General features: G+C 46.6%; 1 protein-coding gene across 14 annotated transcripts in view; it reads left to right on the top strand.

Moving 5' to 3' along the window:
* Positions 1–27,886, top strand: part of SMOX (spermine oxidase) — a 68,423-nt gene that overhangs the window by 13,316 nt on the left and 27,221 nt on the right. For all 14 annotated transcript variants that reach the window (XR_009005321.1, XR_009005320.1, XR_009005314.1 and 11 more), the window contains exons 2-4: positions 8,972–9,205; positions 12,764–12,990; positions 27,633–27,806. Coding sequence is in view for 5 of the 14 variants with exons in the window: in XM_007195889.3 (XP_007195951.2) it covers positions 8,998–9,205; positions 12,764–12,990; positions 27,633–27,806 (609 nt within the window). In the remaining 9 variants the exon portion in view is untranslated. The remainder of the gene's footprint in view (positions 1–8,971; positions 9,206–12,763; positions 12,991–27,632; positions 27,807–27,886) is intronic.

The following is a 27,886-nucleotide window of genomic DNA, read 5'->3' as shown; positions in this document are numbered from 1 at the left end:
CTCCTGGGCCTTGTATGCTGTAGGGCCTGGGCCAGGCTCTCTGCTCACTCAACCCCAGCCCTGAGTTTTAGAAAAGAGGGAGCTGGGACCCTGAGTAGGATGGGGAGTTTACCTTGGGGTCTCTACTCTGAGGGGTCTCCAAGGAGAGAGAACTGCTGACTGTTAGTTACCTGGTGCTGTGTAACAAACTACCCCAAAACTTAGTAGTTTAAAATGGCAATAAACAGTTATTATCCTCATAGTTTCTGTGGGTCAGGAATTTGAAAGCAGTTTAGTTGTTTCTGGTTTGAGATCTCTTAGGAGGTTGCAGTCAAGGTGTTGGCTGGGAGTGCAGTCATCAGAAGGCTTCACTGGGGCTGGTGGATTTGCTTCCAGGGTGGTTCAGTCACATGCTTAGCAGGATGGTTTGGCTGATGGTAGGACTCAGTTCCTTGCCTCTCAGTGGGCTTATGTGGGTTTCCTCACAACATGGTGATTAGCTTCCCCTCTTGTAAGCAGTCTAAGAGAGCAAGGTGGAAGCCACAGTGTGTATTACGCCCTAGTTTTGAAAGTCACACTCCATATTTCTACAATATCCTATTGGCTACACAGATCAGCTTGGGAGGGGACTGTAGGGCATGAGTACCATGAGGGGAGGATCATTGAGGGCCATCTTGGAGGCTGGTGACCATACAGATTGTCCTGTTTTTGCAGTTTCAGCCTCACAGACCTTGCCTGGGAGGAGCAAGTGCCCCCAGTAAGTGGTGTGGCCCTTCTCTCTTACTTGTCTATTCCTCCCTGTCATCAGACCATAGCAGTGCCACTGTGGGGTGGTGTAGTTCTGAGGCCTGGAGGTCTTGCTTTGGAGTCATCATGCAGGAGGGTCTGTGACCTCTCTACTGGCTGGATTTCCCATCCCTACCCATGTCTGATGTCCTGGCCCAGCCATCCCTGTGATGACCCCACTAGTGTGCAGACTTAGGCCTGTAGGAAAACTAATATAAAAACCATTGCTGCTACGTGCCTGGCTCTGGACTAAGCATTCTGCATTGTCACACTCAACCCTGTGAGGCAGGGACTCTTCATCCCCATTCTAATGATGAAGAAACTGAGGCTCAGGTCACTCATCTAAAAAGTTGTGGAGCCTCAAACCACTGGTATTCAAAAACAAGGGCCTGTATGAAAACCATGGTGCAATAAGGTATTCCCAAAGGAGGAGGCTATTTAGCAAGCTGAGTCATCAAGGGAAACATAAAGAAAGTGTGTGTGTGTGTGTGTGTGTGTGTGTGTGTGAGAGAGAGAGAGAGAGAGAGAGAGAGAGAGAGAGAGAGGGAGAGAAAGACAAAGGGAGGTGGAGAGAGAGGGAAAGGGAGAGAGAGAGAGGAAGAAAGGTGTCTTCCTGGGGTTCCCCAGGGGCCATGGTGACTTGGGTGCCTCAGAACAGGGCTGGTATGGTCTTGAGGCTGGTGTTCTCTCTCCAGATTCAGCCTTTCCCAGGGTAGTGAGTGACTGTGAGTACCATCTCCCATCAGCCCTCCCCTGCTCATGGCCTGATTTGATGTCACCAAGGGCAGTCTCACACCAACGTAGTCACTGGCATAGTAACCAGTTCTGTGGTCTCTTACATTTCTGTGGTTGATGACTTCCTAGGGGGGTGGGTTTAGAGTTTGGGTGTCACATCCTGCTCAGAGGGAGGGAATCCAGGCCATGAGGTCTCATCCTAAGGATTGCTAAAGGGAGCCACAGTGAAACCTGTGCCTTTAGGACTTTGCTGAGGAAAAGGAAACTGGCTAATAGGGTCTGGGGTCAGGGCTGGCCTCATTCAAGGTAGGGGTGACTGTTCCCATTCTACAGATGGGGTAACTGAAGCTCAGGTGCTAATGGACTCATCCAAGGGAATGCTGGTTAGGGACAAAAGCTGCTGTCTGGGCAATTTCATCTTCTCCAGGAGTGGCAGCCATCATGTCAGACCCCTGACCTCTCTCTGGGCTGAGGGAGCGTGGGCTGTGCCTGCCTCTGGAAGATCTGGGATCTGAGGGGAAGAATGTGGGCCTTGCTTGCAGAGAGGTGACCTGGCCAGTTAGGACCTCTGTGTGCAGACACACACAAAGATGGGAAACCAGGGCATGCATGGATCAGAGATGGAAGCTGAGCTGGTAGGGCTGGCCCAGATTTTGAGAGGTTCATAGGAGATGTTTAGATGACTAGTACCTGATCTGATCTATTGTCAGAGCATGACCCATTCATTTTTGCTGAAGGTGGATGGGATCTCTAAGATGGAGTTTGGGATAAAGCTCTTTGGGTGTGAGTATAGGGGCAGGAATGCAGTCCTGGACTCTGCCCTGGTCCATCTCCACCTCTGTTTCTCTCTCCACTGCCAGCTGAGCTTTATGCCCATCAGAAAGACCCAACCCTTTCTCTGACTTCTGTCCATGCTTTCTTCCCCTCCTCCACCCCCACTCAGGTAGTCTCCAGTTTCTGTCTCTGCAGGCAGCTATAAGCTGGGGTCCTGAAACAATTCACTCAGGTCTGTCCCACCTTGCAGAGCATCAAGGGGAACAGAAGCCAGCCAGAGCACTCACCTCTCCAGGAATACCTTCCCCTCCTGCCCACCAGTGCCTTTGTGGGCCATGCCTTTGGCTCTGACCTCCCCTCCCTCAAACACTGAGTTTAGGGCTGTCCTTTTCCATGCAATACAGGCTCCCCACTTCTCTTCTGAAAAAGGCTTACAAAGCCTTTTAAAATTGTGTTTTTAGGGACTTTACACATCTGGTTGCAGGGAAGAGGTGTTGGTAATAAAGACATTGTGCTTGGAGAAAAGTCTAAGTGCCAGGAAGGAAGATGGGGCCCCTAGAGCCCCTTCCTCATGTCGGCCTGTGAGGGCCAGAGGACACTGCTGGCTGGAGGGCTCTGCAGAATGAGGCCCCGTGCCTTGTCTCTTTTACTGATTGAGCTTAGGGTTGGCTAACGGCCACTGTATCTGATGCTTACTCCCCACCACTTCCCTGGCCAAGACTGGTGGGATGGTCAGGCTGAGTCAGGGTTGGGGGTCAGTCAAACACAGGTTGTGGGATAGTATGATTGATGTCAATATCAAGGTCCACTCTGATATTAGGGTTGGGGCCAAGGTTGAGGCTGGAGTCTAAGCTCAGGTGAAGACTTGGGTTCTTTTACACATGAAATGGAGCTCTGGGTCCTAGGAGAGGTGGCTCCCTCCTCAATACTAGTCTCTTTGGGGATTATCCTCCCTCTCCCTCCCACTCTGAGGTGGCCCTGGCAGGTGGCCACACCTTTTACCTGTGCTATCATTTAATTCTCCCAGCAGTCCCACCAGGTAGCTGTACCCCCATTTTACAGATGGGAAAGTTTAAAGACTGAAGGAGGCAGGCAGTTAAGCATCAGATGGGGCTTAGACCCTATGTCCAGGAGGCGGGGTACAGATGCTGTGTCCTCGGGGTGAGTTCAGAGGTATTGGCCAGGTGGGGCCCAGAGAAGGGAAGACACTGGTCTGGGGTCACCTGCCAAGAGAGACTGAGCTGGGGCCCGAATCCAGGTCTCTGGGCTCCCAGGCCAATGTTCTCTCCCTTCCCCCTGTGTCTTCTGGGCTGACAGGCTGCTCCTGCCCTGTCCTCACGTTTATACACCCCAACCTACCTTCCGTGGCTGGCCAGGCCTGGCCCAGAAATCCTACTTCTTTCAATTCCTGGCTGGCTGGCCTGGGTGAGGAGGACTGGGAGGGTCTGGCTGGGAGGAGTTCAGGCTCAGTCTCTCCTTGGGTTTTAGGGGTGGGAGGAGCCTCATGGGCAGACACAGAGCCCCTTTGTCTGGGCCGCTGTGCAAAGCAGCTGGTCTGGGATTTCTGGGCGTTTTTTACATTTGAAGAATAATTGCATTGTCTGGGGGGTCCTCGAGAATCCAAATCCGCACCCCCCCTCCCCTCCACCCCGCCCCCAAACTGCCAGGCAGTCCAGAGAGATTCCTCAGGACCAGTACCCCAGCTTCCCTCTCCCTCCCTTCCTCCTGTTAGAAGCCTGAGGCAGAGAGGGATTCCTTCAGGGAAACTGAGGTTGGGTTGCTGCCCTAGGGCACTAGGAGTATCTGTTGGGAGGTGACACTTGTAAGTCCCTGATGGGGAAGGTGCAGGTGGCCCCCAAAGCCCTGGACAGAGCTCACATGAGCAAATGTGTGGCTTAGAGGAGAGAAGCCTGCTCATTGGAAAGGGTGGGCCCATTCTTTTTTAATTAATTAATTTCTTTTGGTCGCACCATGCGGCATGTGGGATTTTATTAGTTCGCTGACCAGGGATCCAACTCATGCCCCTTGCATTGGAAGCACAGAGTCTTAACCACTGGACCGCTAGGGAAGTCCCGGGGTGGGCCCATTTTGGAGTGCTTCAGCTGTTGGAGTCTGGACCCTAAGGTCCAGGTGGGCTAAATGCCTTGGCCATACTCTTCTCTGGGAAATGGTCATTCATCCGGGAGTGACCTTGAGGAAAGGACAGGGAGACAGACATATTTGGGAGTAGGCTGTGTTCAGAAGGGAGCCAAGGATGGGCAGACTTCTTTTGTTTCTTCTGAGGGGCAACTCTGGAAGGGTATGGGGCACCTGGGAGGCTGGGCCCCTTGTGGCATTGTTTTTGTTGTAGTGGTCACTGTTAAGGAGGGAAGTGACCTGCTGATTGCCTGATGAGCTGAAGTGGACTCCAACACTGAGGAGGAAGGGGTGTCCTGCACCAACCTGGGCCATTGACCCTCCTTGTGATTCACTCCCAGGGCCTCCTAGTCTTCATCCATCCTTCTTTGGTGACCCTGCCATGGGACAGGGCCTTTCTTCCCTCTTCTTTCCCTGCTGCCTTCTTTCCAATTTGGCTTCTTGGGCAGGTTCAGTCAGGGCAGTGTTGGCTCTGGCCTGCAGGGGGAGGTGGTGGCCTGCAGGCCAGAGAAGTGGGGGTGGGGGTGGGGATGGAGCGAGGTGGGGTAAGGGTGGGAGGCAGTGGGGCATTTGGGCATGTTGAATGGGGGTGGACCTGATTTCTTGAAGCTACTAGGCATGGCCTGCCTGGGGACACGGCGGCCCCAGCCTCCCACCCCTATTTTGCCTTGGAAACAGGAGCAAGTAGGCAAATGTCTGTTGCCCTGTGCCTCCCTCCTCCCTACTCCCCCTCCCTGCCTGGCTGAGCCAACACTTTTTTCTTCTCTCCTTTATCTGCTCAAAAAAGTACAGGGTGTTCTGTTTCTCCTGTGCATACAGATCAAGGAGGGGGATGTTATTTATTTATTTATTTAATTTACTGAAGGCAAGAGAAGGACAGGGAGGCACCAAGGAGCATTAAGTGATTCTTCTTAGGCATTTTCTCATAAGATTAAAAAAATTCCAAAGGAAGAGATGACACAAACCAACAGAAAACAAATGTGCTCCCCCCCCCATCCTGAGATAAGAGGGCCCAAAAGTCCAGTTCAGCATTTAGCTGAGGGCCCAGCACACAGTAGGTGTTGCTACATACAGTTTCTCTTTCCATTCAGTTTGGACCCCAGGGTACATTGGCTCCATGGGCCATTATGGGGGACCATGAGGCAGACGACTCATTTTTGCCATCTGTGGACTGTGCATGTGGCTTCTCTGGCTTCTTGCGGGGGCCCCAGGGGTTGACAGGCTCATCTGGGACAAAGCCTGTGGAGAGACAGAACTATGGGGTTAGCAGTGAGGGCCAGGGGAATAGGTGACCTATATGGTCCCTGTTTACTTGCTCCCACCATGGCACCATATGTGTGATGTCTATTTGAGTTGAAGGTCTCTAATATGTTGGGAACTTGGGGTCCTTTCTGTGTTCATCTTAAAGGCAGACTGCCTGCCTGCATTTCCCACGATCCATTCCTGAAGCCTGTACCAAAGGCAGTCTATTCATAATTTAGCTACAGAACTTTACAGATGATTTTCCCACACAAGGCTCTTAAAAATGCTGACAATCTCTTGACATCCATATAGGGCCTTATTTAACTGTCACAATAATGCAGTTAGGACAAGCTGGGCCACTTCAGAGAGAAGGAAAGGGAGGCTGGGAAGCCAGGAAGTTCAGGTAGCCCCCTGGGAATGCACCACTGCCCCAAGCATTCCTTATCTCTACCCAAGGCTGCAGTTTATCCTAATCCCCGGGTTTTCATAGGTGGTGCTCCAGGGAGCCTGGGAGGTTCTGCCATGAGACCTTAGGGACCTCAGAGGGTAGCAGGAACTCCAGTTTCAACCCAGTTACACCCTGGTCTCCACAGGCGCTTTTCGAGAAGGGGTTCCACCAGTAAGGTCTGAAAACCACTGTAGCGATCCCACCCCTTTACTGTGTAAAAGTGGTTGTTTTGGGGAGGGCGGCCTCAGGCTGGGGGTGGGGCTGGAGGCCCAGAGAGCAGCGCACAGGCAGAGCCCCCTAGTCCTGGGGAACTGGGGCGTGGGGGCGAGGTGGGCAGTCTCGACTCTGGCTTAGCATAGCAGGGTGCCCAGCTGTGGAGGCCGTTACCAGCAGCTCTGAGCTCCCTGTGTGTTTACAAACCTGACGCAGAGCACGCTCCTTGCCTGCACCGCGGGGCGGACTCTTCCTCCCTGCTGGCCTCTGGTGCAGGCAGCCACACCCTCACCTCTAATTTTAGTCCTCTGGTCCTCCGCCAGAACCTGGGGGAGGGAGGGGAAGGTGGCAGAGGGGGAGAGGAGGAACGGTAAGGGGGAGGGGAGGAAAGGACTTGCGCCAGCTCTGACCTCCATGCTCCCAGGAGGCCGAACAGAACATCACTGGGACGGGGGTGGGGGGTGGGGTGGACCGCAGAAGGACAGAAGGACATAGGAGGGAGGAATGGGAAAGCCGGGACACAGGCTCTCCTAGAAGAAGGCAGGGATCCAGGCTGTGTGGGGAGCCCTGGCCTCTGAGGTTCTCTGGGCCTCGGGCGCCACCTTCCGGCCCTCTAGGGAACCAGTCCCGCACCGAGTCGGCCGCCTGGGGGGTGGGGGGTGGGGTGTGGTTTGGAGGGGGTTTGGGGTGACATTCCTGTCCGTGCCCAGGTGTGGCATCGGCAGGTGAAGTGGGCGGGGGAGGTGCAAGGAGCAGCTTCTCAGACTGAGAATATTTAGAAAAAGACCGCTTTTAAAATCTGTGATAAAAAGATGTTAGAGGTGGGGTGGAAACCTAAGTGGTCAGACCTTGAGGCGTGTGAAGGAGGAAGTTAGCGCACAGTTTTCATTTTATTTTTTATAGTGAACCAGGAATGAATATCTGAATAGTTATTGAGATGTATATGCATACGTATATATAGTGAGTGGCACAAATCCTAAGTATACAACTATGTACATTGTTAACCACCATTCATATAAAGATACATATTCCTTCCACCCCAGAAAGTTCCCTTCTGACCCATTTCACTCATTCCCCTCCTCCCAATCTCTCTTCTGTCATCACAGATTCATTTTACCTCTTCATGAATTTCACATAAATGGAGTCATACCATATGGTGCTCTTTTGTCTCTGGCTTCTTTTGTTCAATGTAATGTTGCTGAGAGTAGTTTAGTTCTGTTTATTGCTGAAGAATATTCCCTTGTATGAATATGCTACAAATAGCACAATATATTTATCTATTCTTCTGTTGATGGACCTTTGGGGTATTTGTTTTTGGTTATCATGAATAAAGCTGCTATGAGCATTCTATGTCTATTTGGTGGAGTATACCCTGTTTCTCTTGGGTGTATTCTTAGGAGTGGGATTGCTGTGTCATAGGAAGGGTTTTACTTAGCTTTATTAGGTATGGGTGACAGCTTTTTATATGCCCCCTGTCCACTGCCCAGCAGCTACTTTCCACTCACATTCACTCCCCTGTTGTTAGGTCCTGGATACTATGGATAGTATGGATAACTAACTGGACAGTATGCAACTTCTGCCACTGAAACCTTAGGCAGCTTGGGTCAGGAAAGGAATGGGGACAGAATCAGATATGAGCGGCCCCTTGGGATGGCCCACAGATACCTTCAAACCCTTGTAGTCACTCCAGGAATAGAAGGGTAGCCTCTCCCAGCCCTGGGGCCAGATTCAGGGACCCCCTTGGCCTCCCGTCAGCTCCCTAGGCTGGCGTCTCTGAGCAAGCTGGCTTAGCGTAACTGTCAATTTGATGTCTGGCCTCTGGTGCCACGGGTCCTCACGGTCCACTGTTTCCTGGGCTCTTTGCTGCTTTGTGGTGACTGAGGGGCTGGGTGGCCTGGGAAAAAAAACTGGAGACCTACCCGGAATAGCAGAGGTTCACTCGATACCAGCCTCGTGGCACTTTCTGGGGGGAGGGTGGGACTGTGTCCTGCCTACCAAATTGCCACCTCATTGAGGCTGTGAAAGACTAGCTGAAAGCAAGAGGAGAAGAGAAGACAGGGCAAGGGAGAGTGAGGCAAGGGCCAGGGAAGGGAGGGAGAGCAGAGGGTCTAGTGCAGTGTGTGCAAGTATCCTGGGGTTGGCTCCAGCACACTGAGGTCTGTACAAGCATCCTGGGGTCCATGAGAGCATCCTGAGGTCAGTGTGAGCTGGACCACAGCAGTGGTACTGGGCTGTGCTGGGCTGTGCTAGGCTGTGTTGGTCCAAGGTTAGCAGCACAAGGATCAGTTTCTCCTGATTTTGACCTTGGTGATACAAGACCAAGACTCTTGTCTTGCTGACTCTTGTCTCATCCTTGGGGAAGAGGTGGTGCCTAATAGGTTTGAGATGGGATTGATGGATTTCAGGGGTTTGGGGTGGGCTGTCAGTTCTCCTTTTTGATGATGGGGGCCCATGGTGCATCCTCCCTTCCTGTTTCCTTCCCTGTGGCTCCCTCCCTCCTTCCCCACATCCTTCGGAGTTGGCTCTTCTTGCCCAGGTCCTCGGAAGGGATTGAGAGGGCTCAGGGTCCCCCCTTGAAGGCAGAGCCTGTGAGCATCTCTTGGGGCAGGTGGGAAGTGAAGGCAGAGCAGGTGAGCTGTGACCCCCTGCCCCCTGCAGGTTCCTAGGAGGCGAGTGTGGACGGTATGCAAAGTTGTGAATCCAGTGGTGACAGTGCGGATGACCCTCTCAGTCGTGGCCTGCGGAGAAGGGGACAGCCTCGTGTGGTGGTGATCGGCGCCGGCTTGGCTGGCCTGGCTGCTGCCAAAGCACTTCTGGAGCAGGGCTTTACGGATGTCACTGTGCTTGAGGCTTCCAGCCGCATTGGAGGCCGCGTACAGAGCGTGAAACTTGGTAAGTGCCTCAGTTCACCTCAGTCCAGTCATCTCCTAAGGTCACTTCTTATCTCCCAGTGCCCTGGCCTAGCCTGAAATCTCGTTATTTTATCTTCTTCTGGGGGTTAGTGTTCTATCATGCATGCTGCCTGGGCATTTTCCCTTCCTTTGCCCCCCTCATCACTCTTCTGAGGTGGGCAGGATGGGGCTCTGGCCTCTATTTTTGGAACACGACCTAGAATTCACAGTGTTTAGGAGGGAAAGGACACCCAGAACCTAACTTCGCAGTGGGTAGACTGGTTTCTATTTCACAAGAAGGGGAATTATGCAAGTTTCTATTAGTTGTTAACTTTTGAGTATGAATTAGTGTATCATGACTGAGAGCTAGCCCTGGGACAATAGGAGCTAAGGGCAGTGGAGGTGGAAGAAGACTTTGGGCCTCCTTGTGAGGGATAGGCAGGTCTTAGGATTGTCCAGGAAGAGGGTCTGTCCAGGTTGCAGAGAAATAAGGCCTCTGGAGAAAGCAGCAGATAAGAGACATACCCTAGGGGTGGGCAGGTTTTGCCAGGGGTCCTAGAGGGTGGGAAATTGCCTGAAATGCAGGTAGAAGTCAGGGGGGTTTCCCAACCAGGGGGTCTGACCATGAAAATGGCCCACTGGTACCACTCATGGTGGCCTGGAGTGTGTGGGCTACACTGACCCTCCAGAGGATTTTGTGTCTGTTGCTACATGGGCAGCAAGGCCAAGCAGATTCTGTGTGCTTACTTTTGATGAATGGGGCAAATGGCTCAGAGAAGTAGGTGGTCAGACTTAGAATAAGCAGAGGTTGAGGAGCAACCTTCTCTTTTCTTTCAAAAACTTTGATCACATTAGAAGTCTTCCCTTAGAGTATTTCCTGGAAGGTGTATGTGAAGTTATACATACTGTCTTCCCCGGGCACACACGGGAGTATGTGTTGGCAGTGAGGATGAAAGTGCAGTCCAAGGCATGTGCAAACCTGGGGACAGCCAGCTGGGAAGCCCTGAGACTCTTTGCTCAACACCTGATTGGCTGACTAGGAGCCTTAGGGATGGGATGGCTCCATTTGTGGTTCTTGAATCTTGATAAGACATTCAGGGTCTGACATAAAAGCAGAAGACGGGAGGACAAACAGCCCAGTTTCAGTGGTAGTTGACAGCCGAGACGTGCTGTGCAGGGAAGTGATGGTAGAAGGGAGGGAGGTGGAAGGGATGGGGCTGCAGGAGGCTGAGGGTATGCACATGGCAGGAAGCCTTCCTCAGAGGGGAGGGAGCTTGGGTGGGCCTCAGGTGATGAGGGGAGTTGGATAGGTAGTGAAAAGAAGGAAGGGGGTAATTGCACACATGGAATTGCACACATGATGTATGTGAAGAATCAGATCAAGGCAGACCCTGCCAGGATACGGGAGAGCAAATCCAGGCAAGGGCGTATGTGTGTGTGTTGTGTGTGCAGACACCCAGGGCTGAAAGCCCAGGCTGCAGTTGGACCTGCAGCAGTGTGAGATGCTAGCTGTGAATCCCGGTGGTAAGGGCAGCGGCGATGACCAGAAGCCCCAAGGACACCGTGAGGTAGATGTGGAGATGGTGCCTGGTACCCTTTGGATGCAGGATGTAACAAGGATGACAAAGGTGAGAGGCCTGTGGGAGAGGGCAGGAAACATCCTCAGACTGAGGCATACTCTGGGCCACCCCACCTCCTTGTAAAGCTTGGGGGATGGGGTGGAGCACTGACCTTGCTGCTGACCTTGAGCTGATCACCTCGTTCCTGCTTATGCCTGGATAGCCCATGCCTGGACATCACTGCCCGGTGACTATGACTTGGAGCTCCCTGGTGTACCCTGGGGAGGGTACAGGCCCCTTTTGCTCCTATTGGGAGCTCAAACCAGGCAAAACACCTTGGGGAGCCTGAGGCTCTAAAGGAGAATTAGTAATAAATGTCCCCAGTGCCCCCCCCCCACCAGGAACCCCATGGAGGAAGAAGGGCACTGGGTTTCTAGCTTTTCGTGCCTTCTGGTCTGCCCACTTTCCCTGGACAAAGGGACCCACACATTCTTGCCTCTGATTCCAGAGTCACCAGGAAATTCTGTCTTGCTGGCTGTGGCTTGAGGTTGATTGTGTTTTCTCTTGCTCTGTGTTTGGCACATAGATGCACACAGGGCTTTTTTTTTTTTTTTTTTAAGTAACTGATGGTTTAATTAGAAGCAGCCCAGGAAAGAGAAGACACAAAAAAGTGAAATGCCCAGTTCCTGGGGTGAGGGGTGAGTGTTGTCTGTTATAGTGTATTAGATAACTATTGCTGCATAACAGACAACCCTAAAATGTAGTGGCTTAAAACAACAGCATTTTATTTGCTGATATTCTGTGGCTCCAGAAATTTGGGTTTCTTTTCATGGTGGTCACAGTCTAAGAGGGTGAGAGTGGAAGCCACAAGGTGTCTTGAGGCCTAGGCTCTGAAACCACAAACATTGCTTTCATTGCATTCTATTAATCAAAGCAAGTCACAAGCCAAGCCCAGAGTCAAGGGGTGCAGAAAGACTCCATCTCTTGATGGCAGGACTGGCAAAGTCACGTTGCAAAGGGCCATGTGTGTAAGAATAGGAGGGATTATTGTGACCATCTTGGCAAAAAAGTTACCACACATGATGTCTTGAATCAGGCCTCCAAAAACAAAACAAAACACCAAAAAATGTTCCTTTCTGTTTTCCTTTCATTGTTTCAGCTTCCCTGGGAGCTAGGCAAGGGAGGAGACAAATGTATCACAGCATGCAGCATGAGAAAAGGAAACTGAGGCCCAGAAGAGGAAATAGGCACAGGCACAGTGACAACTTGCCTCAGAGCATCTGATACCTTGGCTATGGATGGGGTGGTAAAATGAGCCACCAGCCCTGTCCCAACTTGGGCCCAGGAGTTTCCCTCTGCCCCAGTCAGACTCTTAGGGTTCTGCCACCTGTGCCATAGGATGAGAAAGCTTAGTTTTCTCCAGAAGTCTGTTTTAGACTGCCTTGGGGAGGAGTCTTCCAAACTGGAATGTTTGCCCTCTTTCTTCTGCCCCAGACTGAGTTGGGAGGTGACCATTTTCCATCTGGCAGAGTGGCTTAGACTCTTGGGCCACTGGATTTTGAGGAATTGGAATAAGGCCAAATGGGGACCTTGGGTCTGGAAGGCTGGGCCTCCTCACTGGGTATTTCAAGTACCCTTGCTCCCCTCACTGGGCCCATTGTACCCACTGGTACCCATAGAAGTTCTCCTGAGGGGGAGGAGAGGTCTGTTGTCTGGTGTTATCTTAGGAGAGTCTTCTAATTATTCCAGTGAGATGACTTGGTGTCAAATCATAGAGTTATTCAGGGTGGAAGTTAGCTATAAAGTGGAATCCATTTTGTGCCACACATGGCTTCTACTGAGATATTTTCACTGAAGATTTTGGTTCGTTGCTAGAGCGGGACCTAATCCCCTTCCTTTCCCCTGTTGTTGGGGATGGAAGGATCCTCTTGGAGGAAGGAGGGTGAGGCAGTGTTCTGGCCCTCTTCCTTGCCCCTATAAGAGCCTATTGTCGCCATCAGGACACGCCACCTTTGAGCTGGGAGCCACGTGGATCCATGGCTCCCACGGGAATCCCATCTATCATCTAGCAGAAGCCAATGGCCTTCTGGAAGAGACAACTGATGGAGAGCGCAGTGTGGGCCGCATCAGCCTCTACTCCAAGAATGGCGTGGCCTGCTACCTCACCAACCGTGGCTGCAGGATCCCCAAGGATGTGGTTGAGGAATTCAGTGATTTATACAACGAGGTGAGGTATTAGGGGGATAGTTGGGCCCAAGGGTTTGCGGGGCAGGGAGTGCCCTGGCAGTGTGTGTGTGTGTGTGTGTGTGTGTGTGTGTGTGTGTGTGTGTATCAGACTTGAGGGGGCTGGGTGACCTGCTTGGGTCTTCTACGATCCTGGTCATGTCTACACATTCTCTGGGCCCTGCATTTGGAAAATCAGGACAATCTGAGGGTAGAATGAAGACAATGAGTGGAGCAGTACTAGGTAAGAGATTATTGATACTCATGATTAAATATTTCCCCAGAAAGTCCTTAAACATCTTTTATTAGATTACTAGGTAAGTGGGTATGATTATTGTTGTTATTGCTCTTGGATACTCTTTTAAATGGTAGTTTTAAAATACTTCATTTTCTAATTGTTCCCGGTGTATAGAATTATAACTGCATCTTTTTTTCTTTAATTGAAGTGTAGTTGATTTACAGTATTATATTAGTTTCAGGTGTGCAGCATAGTGATTCAACATTTTTATACATTATACTCCATTTAAAGTTATTACAAAATAATGGTTATATTTCCCTGCTGTGTGCAATATATCCTTGTTGCTTATTTATTTTATACATAGTAGTTTGTATCTCTTAATCCCATACCCCTGGCTTGCCCCTCCCCCCTTCCTTCTCTCCACTGGTAACCACTAGTTTGTTCTCTATATCTGAGTCTATTTCTGTTTTGTTCTGTTCATTCGTTTTATTTTTTAGATTCCACATATAAGTGATAACAGAGTATTTGTCTTTCTCTGTCTCACTTATTTCACTAAACCTCTGGGTCCATTCATGTTGTTGCAAATGGCAGATTTTCATTCTTTTTTATGGCTGAGTAAAATTCCATTGTGTGTATATATATATTATATATATATATATATAACTATATAACTATATATTTTATATCTATCTACCTATCTATCTAACATCTTCTTTATCCATTCATCTGTTGATGGGCACTTAGGCTGCTCCCATAGCTTGGCTATTGTAAACAATGTTGCAGTGAACTTTGGGGTATAAGTATCTCTTCAAATTAGTGTTTTCTTTTTCTGTGGATATATACCCAGGAATGGAATTGCTGGGTTATATAGTAGTTATATTTTTAATTTTTTGAGGAACATCCCTACTGTTTTCCACAGTGGCTGCACCAATTTACATTCCCAGCAATAGTGCACAAGGGTTTCCTTTTCTCCACATCCTCACCAACATTTATTATTTGTGTTCTTTTTTTTTTTTTTAACATCTTTATTGGAGTATACTTGCTTTACAATGGTGTGTTAGTTTCTGCTTTATAACAAAGTGAATCAGTTATACATATACATATGTTCCCATATCTCTTCCCTCTTGCATCTCCCTCCCTCCCACCCTCCCTATCCCACCCCTCTAGGTGGTCACAAAGCATCGAGCTGATCTCCCTGTGCTATGTGGTTGCTTCCCACTAGCTATCTATTTTACATTTGGTAGTGTATATATGTCTATGCCACTCTCTCACCCTGTCACATCTTACCCCTCCCCCTCCCCATATCCTCAAGTCCATTCTCTAGTATGTCTGTGTCTTTATTCCCGTCTTGCCACTAGGTTCTTCATGACCTTTATTTTCCCTTAGATTCCATATATATGTGTTAGCATACTGTATTTGTTTTTCTCTTTCTGACTTACTTCACTCTGTATGACAGACTCTAACTCCATCCACCTCACTACAAATACCTCCATTTCATTTCTTTTTATGACTGAGTAATATTCCATTGTATATATGCGCCACATCTTCTTTATCCATTCATCTGTCGATGGACACGTAGGTTGCTTCCATGTCCTGGCTATTGTAAATAGAGCTGCAATGAACATTGTGGTACATGACTCTTTTTGAATTATGGTTTTCTCAGGGTATATGCCCAGTAGTGGGATTGCTGGGTCGTATGGTAGTTCTATTTTTAGTTTTTTAAGGAACCTCCATACTGTTCTCCATAGTGGCTGTATCAATTTACATTCCCACCAACAGTGCAAGAGGGTTCCCTTTTCTCCACACCCTCTCCAGCATTTATTGTTTCTAGATTTTTTGATGATGGCCATTCTGACTGGTGTGAGATGATACCTCATTGTAGTTTTGATTTGCATTTCTCTAATGATTAATGATGTTGAGCATTCTTTCCTGTGTCTGTTGGCAATCTGTATATCTTCTTTGGAGAAATGTCTATTTAGGTCTTCTGCCCATTTTTGGATTGGGTTGTTTTTTTTTTGTTATTGAGCTGCATGAGCTGCTTGTAAATCTTGGAGATTAATCCTTTGTCAGTTGCTTCATTTGCAAATATTTTCTCCCATTCTGAGGGTTGTCTTTTGGTCTTGTTTATGGTTTCCTTTGCTGTGCAAAAGCTTTTAAGTTTCATTAGGTCCCTTTTGTTTATTTGTGTTTTTATTTCCATTTCTCTAGGAGCTGGGTCAAAAAGGATCTTGCTGAGATTTATGTCATAGAGTGTTCTGCCTATGTTTTCCTCTAAGAGTTTGATAGTGTCAAGCCTTACACTTAGGTCTTGAATCCATTTTGAGTTTATGTTTGTGTATGGTGTCAGGGAGTGTTCTAATTTCATACTTTTACATGTACCTGTCCAGTTTTCCCAGCACCACTTATTGAAGAGGCTTTCTTTTCTCCACTGTATATGCTTGCCTCCTTTATCAAAGATAAGGTGACCATATGTGTGTGGGTTTATCTCTGGGCTTTCTATCCTGTTCCATTGATCTATATGTCTGTTTTTGTGCCAGTACCATACTGTCTTGATTACTGTAGCTTTGTAATATAGTCTGAAGTCAAGGAGCCTGATTTCTCCAGCTCCATTTTTCGTTCTCAAGATTGCTTTGGCTATTCGGGGTCTTTTGTGTTTCCATACAAATTTTGAAATTTTTTGTTCTAGTTCTGTGAAAAATGCCAGTGGTAGTTTGATAGGGATTGCATTGAATCTGTAGATTGCTTTGGGTAGTAGAGTCATTTTCACAATGTTGATTCTTCCAATGCAAGAACATGGTATATCTCTCCATCTATTTGTATGATCTTTAATTTCTTTCATCAGTGTCTTATAATTTTCTGCATACAGGTCTTTTGTCTCCTTAGGTAGGTTTATTCCTAGATATTTTATTCTTTTTGTTGCAATGGTAAACGGGAGTGTTTTCTTAATTTCACTTTCAGATTTTTCGTCATTAGTGTATAGAAATGCAAGAGATTTCTGTGCATTAATTTTGTATCCTGCTACTTTACCAAATTAATTGATTAGCTCTAGTAGTTTTCTGGTAGCATCTTTAGGATTCTCTATGTATAGTATCAGGTCATCTGCAAACAGTGACAGCTTTACTTCTTCTTTTCCGATTTGAATTCCTTTTATTTCTTTTTCTTCTCTGATTGCTGTGGCTAACACTTCCAAAACTATGTTGAATAATAGTGGTGAGAGTGGGCAACCTTGTCTTGTTCCTGATCTTAGTGGAAATGGTTTCAGTTTTTCACCATTGAGGACAATGTTGGCTGTGGGTTTGCCATATATGGCCTTTATTATGTTGAGGAAAGTTCCCTCTATGCCTGCTTTCTGCAGGGCTTTTATCATAAATGGGTGTTGAATTTTGTCGAAAGCTTTCTCTGCATCTATTGAGATGATCATATGGTTTTTCTCCTTCAATTTGTTAATATGGTGTATCACGTTGATTGATTTGCGTATATTGAAGAATCCTTGCATTCCTGGAATAAACCCCACTTGATCATGGTGTATGATCCTTTTAATGTGCTGTTGGATTCTGTTTGCTAGTATTTTGTCGAGGGTTTTTGCATCTATGTTCATCAGTGATATTGGCCTGTCGTTTTCTTTCTTTGTGACATCTTTGTCTGGTTTTGGTATCAAGGTGATGGTGGCCTCGTAGAATGAGTTTAGGAGTGTTCCACCCTCTGCAATATTTTGGAAGAGTTTGAGAAGGATAGGTGTTAGCTCTTCTCTAAATGTTTGATAGAATTCGCCTGTGAAGCCATCTGGTCCTGGGCTTTTGTTTGTTGGAAGATTTTTAATGACAGTTTCAATTGCAGTGCTTGTGATTGGTCTGTTCATATTTTCTATTTCTTCCTGGTTCAGTCTTGGCAGGTTGTGCATTTCTAAGAATCTGTCCATTTCTTCCAGGTTGTCCATTTTATTGGCATAAAGTTGCTTGTAGTAATCTCTCATGATCGTTTGTATTTCTGCAGTGTCAGTGGTTACTTCTCCTTTTTCATTTCTAATTCTATTGATTTGAGTCTTCTCCCTTTTTTTCTTGATGAGTCTGCCTAATGGTTTATCAATTTTGCTTATCTTCTCAAAGAACCAGCTTTTAGTTTTATTGATCTTTGCTATTGTTTCCTTCATTTCTTTTTCATTTATTTCTGATCTGATCTTTATGATTTCTTTCCTTCTGCTAACTTTGGGGTTTTTTTGTTCTTCTTTCTCTAACTGCTTTAGGTGCAAGGTTACGTTCTTTATTTGAGATGTTTCCTGTTTCTTAACGTAGGATTGTATTGCTATAAACTTCCCTTTTAGAACTGCTTTTCCTGCATCCCATAGGTTTGGGGTCGTCGTGTCTCCATTGTCATTTGTTTCTAGGTTTTTTTGATTTCCCCTTTGATTTCTTCAGTGATCACTTCGTTATTAAGTAGTGTATTGTTTAGCCTCCATGTGTTTCTATTTTTTACAGATCTTTTCCTGTAATTGATATCTAGTCTCATAGCGTTGTGGTCAGAAAAGATAGTTGATATGATTTCAATTTTCTTAAATTTACCAAGGCTTGATTTGTGACCCAAGATATGATCTATCCTGGAGAATGTTCCATTAGCACTTGAGAAAAATGTGTATTCTGTTGTTTTGGGGTGGAATGTCCTATAAATATCAATTAAGTCCATCTTGTTTAATGTATCATTTAAAGCTTGTGTTTCCTTATTTATTTTCATTTTGGATGATCTGTCCATTGGTGAAAGTGGGGTGTTAAAGTCCCCTAGTATGATTGTGTGACTGTCAATTTCCCCTTTTATGGCTGTTAGTATTTGCCTTATGTATTGAGGTGCTCCTATGTTGGGTGCATAAATATTTACAATTGTTATACTTTCCTCTTGGATCGATCCCTTGATCATTATATAGTGTCCTTCTTTGTCGCTTGTAATAGTCTTTATTTTAAAGTCTATTTTGTCTGATATGAGAATTGCTACTCCAGCTTTCTTTTGATTTCCATTTGCATGGAATATCTTTTTCCATCCCCTCACTTTCAGTCTGTATGTGTCTCTAGGTCTGAAGTGGGTCTCTTGTAGACAGCATATATATGGGTCTTGTTTTTGTATCCATTCAGCCAGTCTGTGTCTTTTGGTGGGAGCATTTAATCCATTTACATTTAAAGTAATTATCAATATGTATGTTCCTATTCCCATTTTCTTAAATGTTTTGGGTTTGTTATTGTAGGTGTTTTCCTTCTCTTGTGTTTCTTGCCTAGAGAAGTTCCTTTAGCCTTTGTTGTAAAGCTGGTTTGGTGGTGCTGAACTCTCTCAGCTTTTGCTTGTCTGTAAAGGTTTTAATTTCTCCATCGAATCTGAATGAGATCCTTGCTGGGTAGAGTAACCTTGGTTGTAGGTTTTTCTCCTTCATCACTTTAAGTATATCCTGCCACTCCCTTCTGGCTTGCAGAGTTTCTGTTGAAAGATCAGCTCTTAACCTTATGGGGATTCCCTTGTGTGTTATTTGTTGTTTTTCCCTTGCTGCTTTTAATATGTTTTCTTTATATTTAATTTTTGACAGTTTGATTAATATGTGTCTTGGTGTGTTTCTCCTTGGATTTATCCTGTATGGGACTCTCTGTGCTTCCAGGACTTGATTAACTATTTCCTTTCCCATATTAGGGAAGTTTTTGACTATAATCCCTTCAAATATTTTCTCAGTCCCTTTCTTTTTCTCTTCTTCTTCTGGGACCCCTATAATTCGAATGTTGGTGTGTTTAATGTTGTCCCAGAGGTCTCTGAGACTGTCCTCAGTTCTTTTCATTCTTTTATCTTTATTCTGCTTTGCAGTAGTTATTTCCACCATTTTATCTTCCAGGTCACTTATCCGTTCTTCTGCCTCAGTTATTCTGCTATTGATCCCATCTAGAGTATTTTTAATTTCATTTATTGTGTTTTTCATCATTGCTTGGTTCCTCTTTAGTTCTTCTACGTCCTTGTTAAATGTTTCTTGCATTTTGTCTATTATATTTCCAAGATTTTGGATCATCCTTACTATTATTATTCTGAATTCTTTTTCAGGTAGACTACCTATTTCCTCTTCATTTGTTAGGTCTGGTGTGTTTTGACCCTGCTCCTTCATCTGCTGTGTGTTTTTCTGTCTTCTCATTTTGCTTATCTTACTGTGTTTGGGGTCTCCTTTTCACAGGCTGCAGGTTCGTAGTTCCCGTTGTTTTTGGTATCTGTCCCCAGTGGCTAAGGTTGGTTCAGTGGGTTGTGTAGGCTTCCTGGTGGAGGGAACTAGTGCCTGTGTTCTGGTGGATGAGGCTGGAGCTTGTCTTTCTGGTGGGCACGTCTACGTCTAGTGGTGTGTTTTGGGGTGTCTGTGGCCTTATTATGATTTTAGGCAGCCTCTCTGCTAATGGATGGGGCTGTGTTCCTGTCTTGCTAGTTGTTTGGCATAGGGTATCCAGCACTGTAGCTTGCTGGTCGTTGAGTGAAGCTGGGTCTTGATGTTGAGATGGAGATCTCTGAGAGATTTTTGCCATTTGGTATTACGTGGAGCTGGGAGGTCTCTTGTGGACCAATGTCCTGAAGTTGGCTCTCCCACCTCAGAGGCACAGCCCTGATGCCTGGCTGGAGCACCAAGAGCCTTTCATCCACACGGCTCAGAGTAAAAGGGAGAAAAAATAGAAAGAAAGAAAGAGGATAAAATATAATGAACTAAAATAAAGCTATTATAAAGCAAAGCTATACAGACAAAATCTCACCCAGAAGCATACACATATACACTCACAAAAAAAGGAAAAGGGGAAAAATTAATATATCCTGCTCCCAAAGTCCACCTCCTGAATTTGGGATGATTCATTGTCTATTCAGGTATTCAACAGATGCAGGCACATCAAGTTGTTTGTGGAGTTTTAATCTGCTGCTTCTGAGGCTGCTGGGAGAGATTTCCCTTTCTCTTCTTTGTTCACACAGCTCCCGGGGTTCAGCTTTGGATTTGGACCCGCCTCTGCGTGTAGGTCGCCTGAGGACATCTGTTCCCCGCCCAGACAGAACGGGGTTAAAGGAGCAGATGCTTCGGGGGCTCTGGCTCACTTGGGCGGGGGAGAGGGAAGGATACGGATGCGGGGCGAGCCTGCGGCGGCAGAGGCCAGCGTGACGTTGCACCAGCCCGAGGCGCGCCTTGCGTTCTCCAGGGGAAGTTGTCCCTGGATCACGGGAGCCTGGCCGTGGCGGGCTGCACCGGCTCCCGGGAGGGGCGGTGTGGAGAGTGACCTGTGCTCGCACACAGGCTTTTTGGTGGCGGCAGCAGCAGCCTTAGCATCTCATGCCCGTCTCTGTTGTCCGCGCTGATAGCCGCGGCTCGCGCCCATCTCTGGCGTTCGTTTAGGCGGCGCTCTGAATCCCCTCTCCTTGCGCACCGCGAAACAGAGAGGCAAGAAAAAGTCTCTTGCCTCTTCGGCAGCTGCAGACTTTTTCCCGGACTCCCTCCCAGCTAGCTGTGGTGCGCTAACCCCTTCAGGCTGTGTTCACGCCGCCAACCCCAGTCCTCTCCCTGTGATCCGACTGAAGCCCGAGCCTCAGCTGCCAGCCCCCGCCTGCCCTGGTGGGTGAGCAGACAAGCCTCTCGGGCTGGTGAGTGCTGGTCGGCACCGATCCTCTGTGCTGGAATCTCTCCGCTTTTCCCTCTGCGTCCCTGTTGCTGTGGGGTCTGCGCTGATAGCCGCGGCTTGCGTCCGTCTCTGGAGTTCATTTAGGCGGCACTCTGAATCCCCTCTCCTCGCGCACCAGGAAACAGAGAGGGAAGAAAAAGTCTCTTGCCTCTTCGGCAGCTGCAGACTTTTTCCCGGACTCCCTCCCGGCTAGCTGTGGCGCGCTAACTCCTTCAGGCTGTGTTCATGCCGCCAACCCCAGTCCTCTCCCTGCGATCCGACCGAAGCCCGAGCCTCAGCTCCTAGACCCCGCCCGCCCCGGCAGGTGAGCAGACAGGCGTCTTGGGCTGGTGAGTGCTGCTCGGTGCCGAGCCTCTGTGCGGGAATGTCTCTGCTTTGCCCTCCGCACCCCTGTAGCTGTGCTCTCCTCCGTGGCTCCGAAGCTTCCCCCCTCTGCCACCCGCAGTCTCCGCCCATGAAGGGGCTTCCTAGTGTGTGGAAACCTTTCCTCCTTCATGTCTCCCACCCACTGGTGCAGGTCCCGTCCCTATTCTTTTGTCTCTGTTATTTCTTTTTTCTTTTGCCCTACCCAAGTAGGTGGGGAGTTTCTTGCCTTTTGGGAGGTCTGACGTCTTCTGCCAGGGTTCAGTGGATGTTCTGTAGGAGCAGTTCCACGTGTAGATGTATTTCTAATGTATCTGTGGGAAGGAAGGTGATCTCCGCGTCTTACTCTTCCGCCATCTTGCCCTATTCCCCATTTGTGTTCTTTTTGATGATACCTGTTCTGACAGGTGTGAGGTGATATCTCATTGTCATTTTAATTTGCATTTCTCTGATGATTAGCTACGTTGAGCATCTTTTCATGTGCCTGTTGGCCATCTGTATATCTTCTTTGGAAAAATGTGTATTCAGATCTTCTGCCCATTTTTTAATCGAGTTGATAGTTTTTTTGATATTGAGTTGTATGAGCTGTTTATATATTTTGGATATTTACCCCTTATTGGTCATATCATTTGCAAATACTTTCTTCCATTCAGTAGGCTGGCTTTTTGTTTTGTTAATGGTTTCCTTTGCTGTGCAAAAACTTTTAGGTTAAATTAAATTAAATTTGTTTTTGCTTTTGTTTCTTTTGCCTTAGGAGACTGATTGAAAAAAAATATTGCTACAATTTATGTCAAAGAGTGTTCTGCCTATGCTCTTCTAGGATTTTCATTGTTTCCATTGTTACATTTAGGTCTTTAATCCATTTTGAGTTTATTTTTGTATATGGTGTGAGAAAGTGTTCTAATTTCACTCTTTCACATGTGGCTGTTCACTTTTCCCAACACCATTTATTGAAGAGACTGTTTTTTTTCCATGTATATTCTGCCTCCTTTATCAAAGGTTAATTGTGTGTGGGTTTATTTCTGGGCTCTCTGTTCTGTTCCATTGATGTATGTGTCTCTTTTTGTGCCAGTACCATGCTGTTTTGATTACTGTAGCTTTGTAGTATAGTCTGCAGTCAGGGAGTGTGATACCTCCAGCTTTGTTCTTTTTTCTCAAATTGCATTGACAATTTGGGATCTTTTGTGGTTCCATATAAATTTTAAGATTATTTTTTCTAGTTATGTGCAAAATGTCATGGGTATTTATAACTGATTTTTATTTATTGATTTTAGCTACCTTGCTAAATTATTATTTTAACTCTAATACTATATCTATTAATATACCACATTAATTTATGTTCTAATGGTATTTTGGAATTTTATGTATATAATCCTATACCAAAAAAATGAGAATTTTGCTTTTTCCTTTCTAATCCTCAGACCAGCATTGTCCAATAGAATTTTCCACGATAATGGAGATGTTTTAGACATCTATCCAGTATGGCAGTCACTAGCCACATGTGGCCTTTGAGCTCTTGAAATGTAGCTAGGAATACTGAGAAACTAAATGCTTAATTTAATTTTAAATTTCTATAGAGATCTAGTGGCTATTGTATTGGACAGCATAACTTAAAACTATTAATTTTTTTTTCTTGCCTTACTGCACTGTCAATCTCCAGTACAGTGTTGGATAGAAGTGTCAATGGCACACATCCTTGTCTTATTCAGGTTTTAAAAAAGAGTGTTAATATTTTTAGTAACTTTCAGTGGTGCTGAAAAGAACTGCAAAGAACAAGCAAGGTAACATGTAAATCTTGCCTTCTGATAGCTTGTCATTTATAGTGTAATGACCCTTCACTTCAGGTCAGTAAATTGGTCAACAGCCACCTATTGTACATTTTCTATGTCTCTTGGGCATGGGAAAGGAGAAATGACTCTTGCTTTGGGGTCATCCCTGCTCAATGGAGGGCAGGCACACTCACTGTCTTATGTGTGTGCACCCACATAGTATGTTATGTACAATTCTATAGTGTTGTGTGTTCTCACTTCTAATATTATTATTAAGCAGGTAAGAATTAGTATTCTTCAAAGTAGACCTTCTTGGTCTACTGGGAATCAGTCACATCCTGATTCCCATGTTATTGTGAGTGCTTCAAGCATGGATGCCTCTTGAGAATGACTTTCAGGGTCCATGACTTACTGGTTCTTTTAAATGTCCCTCAAAGTAGATCATCATCAACTTCTGCTTGTGGGTTTGATTTTTGAAAGCCAAGAGTGTGAGTCATGGAAAGTAGGATGGATAAAGGTGGGTTATCGCTCTGGGTAGTGCTGCTTTGGGTCAGAAGGAAGAGGTGTTAACCATGAAGTCAAAAGAGAGATTTCCTTATGTAGCTGTTAGACAATGCTGGAGGCCATTCTGAAGAGGTGTGCTCTAAGAATGTGAAGCCTTGCCTGAGGGTGGTTTCATAATAAATATGTAACCTCCCTCCCAAGGTGATGACTTTGAAGGGCTACTCATTTGAATGTATTATATCTGTTAACAAATAAATGAGTTTGTTCAGTAGTTATCCTAGAGAGCTTAATCTCTGTAGCAAGATTACCTTGACTCAAGTATTGGGTTGACCAAACAGTTCATTCGTTTTTTTCCGTAAGGTGGCTCTAGTAGTACTTTGTTGTCTTTAAATTCATTCAAAACAATTTTGTTAGATTGTATTGTGACAGCTGTCATATCAGCATGCATTTAAAAAAAACTTATCAAAATTGGTGAATTTTTATGTAGCCATTTTAATATTGAAGATGGAAGAAAAAAAGCAACATTTTTGCCATATTATGCTTTATTATTTCAAGAAAGGTGAAAATGCAACTGAAACACAAAGATTTGTGCAGTATATGGAAAAGGTGCTGTGACTGATCGAACGTGTCAAAAGTGGTTTGTGAAGTTTCATGCTGGAGATTTCTTGCTGGACAATGCTCCATGGTCGGGTAGACCAGTTGAAGCTGATAGCGATCAAATCGAGACATTAATTGAGAATGATCAACGTTATACCACGCGAGAGATAGCCGACATACTCAAAATATCCAAATCAAGTGCTGAAAATCGTTTGCACCAGCTTGGTTATGTGAATTGTTTTGATGTTTGGGTTCCACAGAAGTTAAGCGAAAAAACCTTCTTGACTGTATTTCTGCATGTGATTCTGTACTTAAACGTAATGAAAATGGTCCATTTTTAAAACAAATTGTGATGGACGATGAAAAGTGGATACTGTACAATAATGTGGAACGGAAGAGATTGTGGGGGAAGGGAAATGAACCACCACCAACCACACCAAAGGCCGATCTTCATCCAAAGAAAATGATGTGTATATGGTGGGATTGGAAGGGAGCCCTCTATTATGAGCTCCTTCTGGAAAACCAAATGATTAATTCCAACAAGTACTGCTCCCAATTAGAAAGCAGCAATCGAGGAAAAGTGTCTGGAATTAGTCAACAGAAAATGCATAATCTTCCATCAGGATAATGCAGGACCTCATGTTTCTTTGATGACCAGGAAAAAACTGTTACCGCTTGGCTGGGAAGTTCTGATTCATCCGCCGTATTCACCAGCCATTGCACCTTTGGATTGCCATTTATTTCGGTCTTTACAAAATTCTCTTAATGGAAAAAATTTCAATTCCCTGGAAGACTGTAAAAGGCACCTGGAACAGTTCTTTGCTCAAAAAGATAAAAAGTTTTGGGAAGGTGGAATTATGAAGGTGCCTGAAAAATGGCAGAAGGTAGTGGGACAAGATGGTGAATATGTTGCTCAATAAAGTTCTTGGTGAAATTGAAAAATGTGTCTTTTATTTTTATTTAAAAACCGAAGGTACTTTTTGGCCAACCCAATACCAGTTCTACCATTTATTAGCTGTATAATCGTGAGCAAGTTATTGAGCCTCTCTGAGCCTTACTTTCCTCACCTGTAAAGTGGACACAGTTATACCTACTTCATAGTGTCATGACGGTTAAATGAGATCCCAATGAAAAGTGCTTAATGAGAATTGGGGTGAGTATTATTAGCTGTTACAGACCTGTCCCATTTCCCTTGCATCACATTGGGAAGATGTCATTTAACCCAGGACAGGAGACTGAACATGACAAATGCATGTTCAGTTAAGGCTGTCCTAGTCAGTGGTTGACACAAAGAATCACATAGATGGACTAAATTTGTTTGTCCTCAGTTGGGCATTTTGGCCTTTAGTTAACATAAGCTGACTAGCCACTGTGTTGCTTATCACTGAAGGGAAAAACCCGGGGTGGGGAGGAGGCAAGTTGAAAGCCTGACTCCTTGGCAGTTGAACTGGGTGAGGAATTTGCTGAGGACTCCAGTTAAGACCAAACGCCCAGCATCTTGTGACTGTAGGGAGAAGAAAAAGGAATAATTTGTCATTTTCTTCTTTATATTTTATATTCAAAGACATGTTTAATTCATGTTTCTATCTTATGTGGAGGCTTTTCCCTTGAGTGGAGTGGTGGGGGGTGGGCCATGCCACCTTCCTTCCTCTACTCAGCAGCCCCAGGGCCGGGTTGCAGGGCAGACATATTCCTATGAATGTGTGTTGACCAAATTCAGACTCACTTTAGGAGGGGAAACACGCCATTAATCAGCATCAGCCACAGATGTTTGGCCAAGGAGCCCAAACTTGCCAGTGTCCTGGGAGGGAGAGTGGGCATGTGATCATGCTCACAACCCTTCAGTGATGCCAGGCTCTTTAAAAAAAAAAAAAATTATTTATTTTTGGCTGCATTGGGTCTTCGTTGCTGCTCACGGGCTTTTCTCTAGTTGTGGTGAGCGGGGGCTACTCTTCCTTGTGGTGCGTGGGTTTCATTGCGGTGGCTTCTCTTTTTGCAGAGCATGGGTTCCAGGCACGCGGGCTTCAGTAGTTGCGGCGTGTGGGCTTCAGTAGTTGCAGCGCGTGGGTTCAATAGTTGTGGCTCGTGGGCTTAATTGCTCCGCTGCATGTGGAATCTTCCTGGACCAGGGCTTGAACCCATGTCCCCTGCATTGGCAGGTGGATTCTTAACCACTGTGCCACCAGGGAAATCTGCCAGGGTCTTAGATAAAGTCCAGGGTCCTTGGCATGACTGTTAGTCCTTCATGCCCTGGCCCCTGCTTGCCTTTCCAAAGTCCTCTCTTGCAACTGTCTTTCTCCTCGCTGCCCACTTCAGCAAGACAGAGACACTTTGCATCTTACACTCTCCCTCTCCCCTGTCTTTGAATATGCCGTTCCTTCTGCCTGAAATACTTTTCCTCTCCTTTCCACTGCCTACTTGGCTATCTCCTGACTGTCCAAGGTTGTCTGAGTTGATCTCACAACCCCTGGGTTCTTTCTTGTCACAGCACATCATATAGAAACAGCCCAGTTATGATATCTCTCCAACTTGAGTGAGGACAGGAGCTTGGTTCCATGTCCGTCTTCCTCACCATTACAACTTGTGTTGGGCACAGAGCCCAGTAAATGTTTGTTGAGTGAGTGTTGGGGCTCAGACCTTGCCCTTTGGGGATCCCAGCCTGACCCAGGACTGCCTTACTTTCCTCAGGGAGACCTGCCCAGTGTTTGGTGGGAGTTTTGTATCAGGCAGGCAGGGGAGGCAATAGGCCCCCACTCCAAGGGACTGTTCATTGCTTTTTGTTGATGACGTGTGGTTTGGAGTTCTTGCCAAAATATGCCCGTGAAATATACTTCCATTCCTCGGTGCAGTGGGGCCTCCTTCCTCTCCACATGCCCTGCCCCAACATGGCCATCTTCCTTAAATGCGTCTGGGTCCTGCAGTAAAGAGGGCACTTTGTGTGGATCTGAGTATGAATAAGGAGGGTCTCCCGAAAGATCAGATTTCAGGGCCCCTTCTGCTCCCTCTCCCCCAAAACACCCAGGCCACAGCTCCAGACTGCCCTCTTGGGATAGGGTGAAGCAGATACACTTGAGCAGGAATGTCAGGGGAAGAGTTTGTGCATTTGGTTCTTGGAAAAGGGAAATGTGTGTAGACCTGGGTTCTTCAGTGGGCAGTACGCTCAGCCATGTAGAGCGCATGAAGTGGCAGTTCCTTCCCCACAGACTGTATAGGCACCAGACATTTCACTTTGTTCTAAGCAGGGGCTCAGCAAGAGAGCCTCTGGGACCCATCCCACCTCCTGTGTGTGGAGGCAAGGAAGCTGACTGCCCAGGTTCAGCCCCAAACCTCAATTTTGTTGGTTCAGCCTCAGTGCAGCACTGAGCACCATGTTGATTTACTAAAGGAGAGGCCCCATGGGCTCAGCACATCCGGGAATACCTTGGAGGTGGTGACTACTGAATTGGAGCTCTTAGGTCTGAGATGGAGGTGGGATGAGTGAATGTGTTTTCAGTCTCCTGGGGTCTCTTTGTAGGTCTATAACTTGACCCAAGAGTTCTTCCGGCACGGTAAACCAGTCAATGCTGAGAGTCAGAACAGCGTGGGGGTGTTCACCCGAGAGGAGGTGCGCAACCGCATTAGGGGCGACCCTGATGATCCAGAGGCCACCAAGCGCCTGAAGCTCGCCATGATCCAGCAGTACCTGAAGGTATCTTTGCCATCTCGGAGATCTGTTGAGTACAAATGCCAGAGTGAGGAAGACTGACCCTGGGGAATCTGGGTCCGAGG

Source organism: Balaenoptera acutorostrata, chromosome 15 (genome assembly GCF_949987535.1).
Source record: "Balaenoptera acutorostrata chromosome 15, mBalAcu1.1, whole genome shotgun sequence".
Lineage (NCBI taxonomy): Eukaryota > Metazoa > Chordata > Mammalia > Artiodactyla > Balaenopteridae > Balaenoptera > Balaenoptera acutorostrata.
This window is presented reverse-complemented; position numbering and strand designations above follow the sequence as displayed.